Source organism: Palaemon carinicauda, chromosome 37, assembly GCF_036898095.1.
Source record: "Palaemon carinicauda isolate YSFRI2023 chromosome 37, ASM3689809v2, whole genome shotgun sequence".
Taxonomy (NCBI): domain Eukaryota; kingdom Metazoa; phylum Arthropoda; class Malacostraca; order Decapoda; family Palaemonidae; genus Palaemon; species Palaemon carinicauda.
The window spans coordinates 1,073,595-1,075,977 of NC_090761.1; the positions used below are offsets into that span (position 1 = coordinate 1,073,595).

Sequence of the window (2,383 nt, forward strand, 5' to 3'; positions counted from 1 at the left end):
GATAGAAGATTCTTTAGAAGACAAGAGATTCCTGTCTTTGTTGGACGAAACTGTTGTCCAGACAGATGGCAAGTATGTTGCTTGTTTACCCTTTAGTGACACTGAGCTTCTACCTAATTACCGTGTCATGGCAGAACGTAGGGCTCACTCCTTAAAGAAGAAATTTGAGGCAAATGAAATGTACAAGACTATATACGTCGAACAAGTAGAGAAGTACCTTTTGAAAGGGTACGCTGGGCTTGTCCCAGTCGACAAGCTGAATCGCAGTGATGGCCGTGTGAACTACATGGCGCACCATGGGGTCAAACACCCTACCAAGGACAAGCTTAGGGTCGTCTTTGACCTTAAGGCTAAGCATGCTGGGACCTCACTCAATGACCACCTCATGCAGGGACCAGATCTCACAAGTAGTCTTGCTGGAGTACTGCTGCGCTTCAGGGAAAGACAACATGCTCTTACTGCGGACATACAAGAAATGTTCCATCAAGTCAAGGTGCCAGAAGACGACAGGGACTCTTTACGCTTCCTGTGGTGGCCAGGTGGAGACACCAATCAAGCTATTCAAGAGTTCAGGATGACTTCACATGTGTTTGGAGCGTGATTGTCTCCAAGTGTAGTCAACTTCTGCCTTAGACAGGCAGCACTGGACTATGGTGACAAGTATGGTGAATACGCTTGCCAAACCATTCGACGCAACTTCTACGTCGAGAACTTGTTGAAGTCAATGGACAACGAGGAAGACTGTATCCAATTGACAAAAGACCTCATTGGACTCTGTCCTGATGGAGGATTCCGGCTGAATCAGTGGACATCTAGCAACAAGTGCATTCTTGCTGCCGTGCCTGCAGGGGAGAGAGATAAATCAGTGGCTACATTGGATCTCAGTAACGATAAGCTGCCTATGGAGCGTGCTTTGGGTATCCACTGGGACATGAGTAGTGATGAGCTCCCCATCAAGATCAACCTGAAGGAGAAGCCTAGGATGCGCAGAGGAGTTTTCTTTGTAGTGGCTTCCTTGTACGATCCACTTGGTTTTGTTGCACCTTTCACCCTAAAAGGGAAGATGTTACTACAAGACCTGTGTCGTCGCAACTTACCTTGGGACGAAGAAATGAATAACGACGAAGCAAATTGCTGAAGCAGATGAACTTCCCAGCTTCAGTGTCTAGGAGACTTCAAGATCAGAAGAAGCCTGGTGCCTCCAGACTTTGAGGAGGTATCATCGTATCAACTTCACTATTTTGCGGACACAAGCCAGACAGGATATGGTGTGGCCACGTATCTGCGCACGGCAAGCAAGAATAACCAAGTGAACAGTACACTGGTTATGGGTCGAGCTCGTGTAGCTCCCCTCAAGAGACCAAGCATTCCACGAATGGAATTGACTGCAGCTGCTGTGGCAGCTCAAATTTGATTGCAAGATCAGGTCAGAACTCGATTTGGAGTTGTGTGACTCAGTGTTCTGGACCGACAGCACGTCTGTCCTGAAGTACATCCGTAACCTGTCTGCAAGATACCACACGTTTGTGAACAACCGTGTGAACTTTATCCGCGAACTCAATGACATCACCGCTTGGAGGTATGTGAACACCTCTGCGAACCCTGCAGACCTGGCCTCTTTGGGCCTTGATGTGGACAGCTTGCTGGAGTCATTGCTGTGGCTGACAGGAACAGAGTTCCTGTGTCAAAAGCAGGACAGTTGGCCAGCTCTTCCTGACGATGTGAAGCGAGAAGAATTAGATGGAGATCCATAAGTTAAGCAGTCTGCACCCATCTTCAGCATGGTTGTACCAGAACCAATCTTAGTAGAGAAGATTGCTGCCAAGTTCTCTTCATGGACCAAGATAGTATGAATCATTGCTCGACTGAGGCGATTAGGAACCAAGAGCGGATCAGAAGTGTTATCTGCAAATGAGATGAATAGTGCAACAACCATAATATGGAAGAAGATTCAAGTTCGAGAGTATGGGAGTGAGATCAAATCACTCTCCAAGAAGGATTCCAAGCTGAAAAAATCCAGCAAGATTTGCAAGTTGCGACCATTTCTACAAGAAGGCTTGCTGAAGATTGGTGGAAGACTCTGTGAAGCCACCATCAGTGATAGCTGCAAGCACCCTATCATTCTTCCATCCAAGTCGCCATTTGTGAGGAAGATGGTGCGATGGACCCATGAAACAAACAGCCATTGTGGGCAGAACCATCTTATGGCTGAACTAAGAAAAAACTACTGGATCGTCCATGGAAATTTAGTAGTTAGATCAGTGATACATGACTGTGTCACCTGTAAAAGACTCAGTTGTCGGCCAGTGAATCAAGTGATGGCTGACCTGCCCTCTGACTGGATCTGTCCAGGGGATCCTCCCTTCACCAATACAGGGGCCGA

The 2,383-nt window shown here is 47.3% G+C and overlaps 1 protein-coding gene across 1 annotated transcript; it reads left to right on the top strand.

The window, feature by feature from the left end:
* The first annotated feature begins 724 nt into the window (after positions 1-724).
* Positions 725-1,138, top strand: LOC137629857 (uncharacterized). Its single transcript, XM_068361503.1, has one exon. The coding sequence runs from the start codon at positions 725-727 to the stop codon at positions 1,136-1,138; it is 414 nt and encodes a 137-aa protein (XP_068217604.1).
* Positions 1,139-2,383: the final 1,245 nt, after the last annotated feature.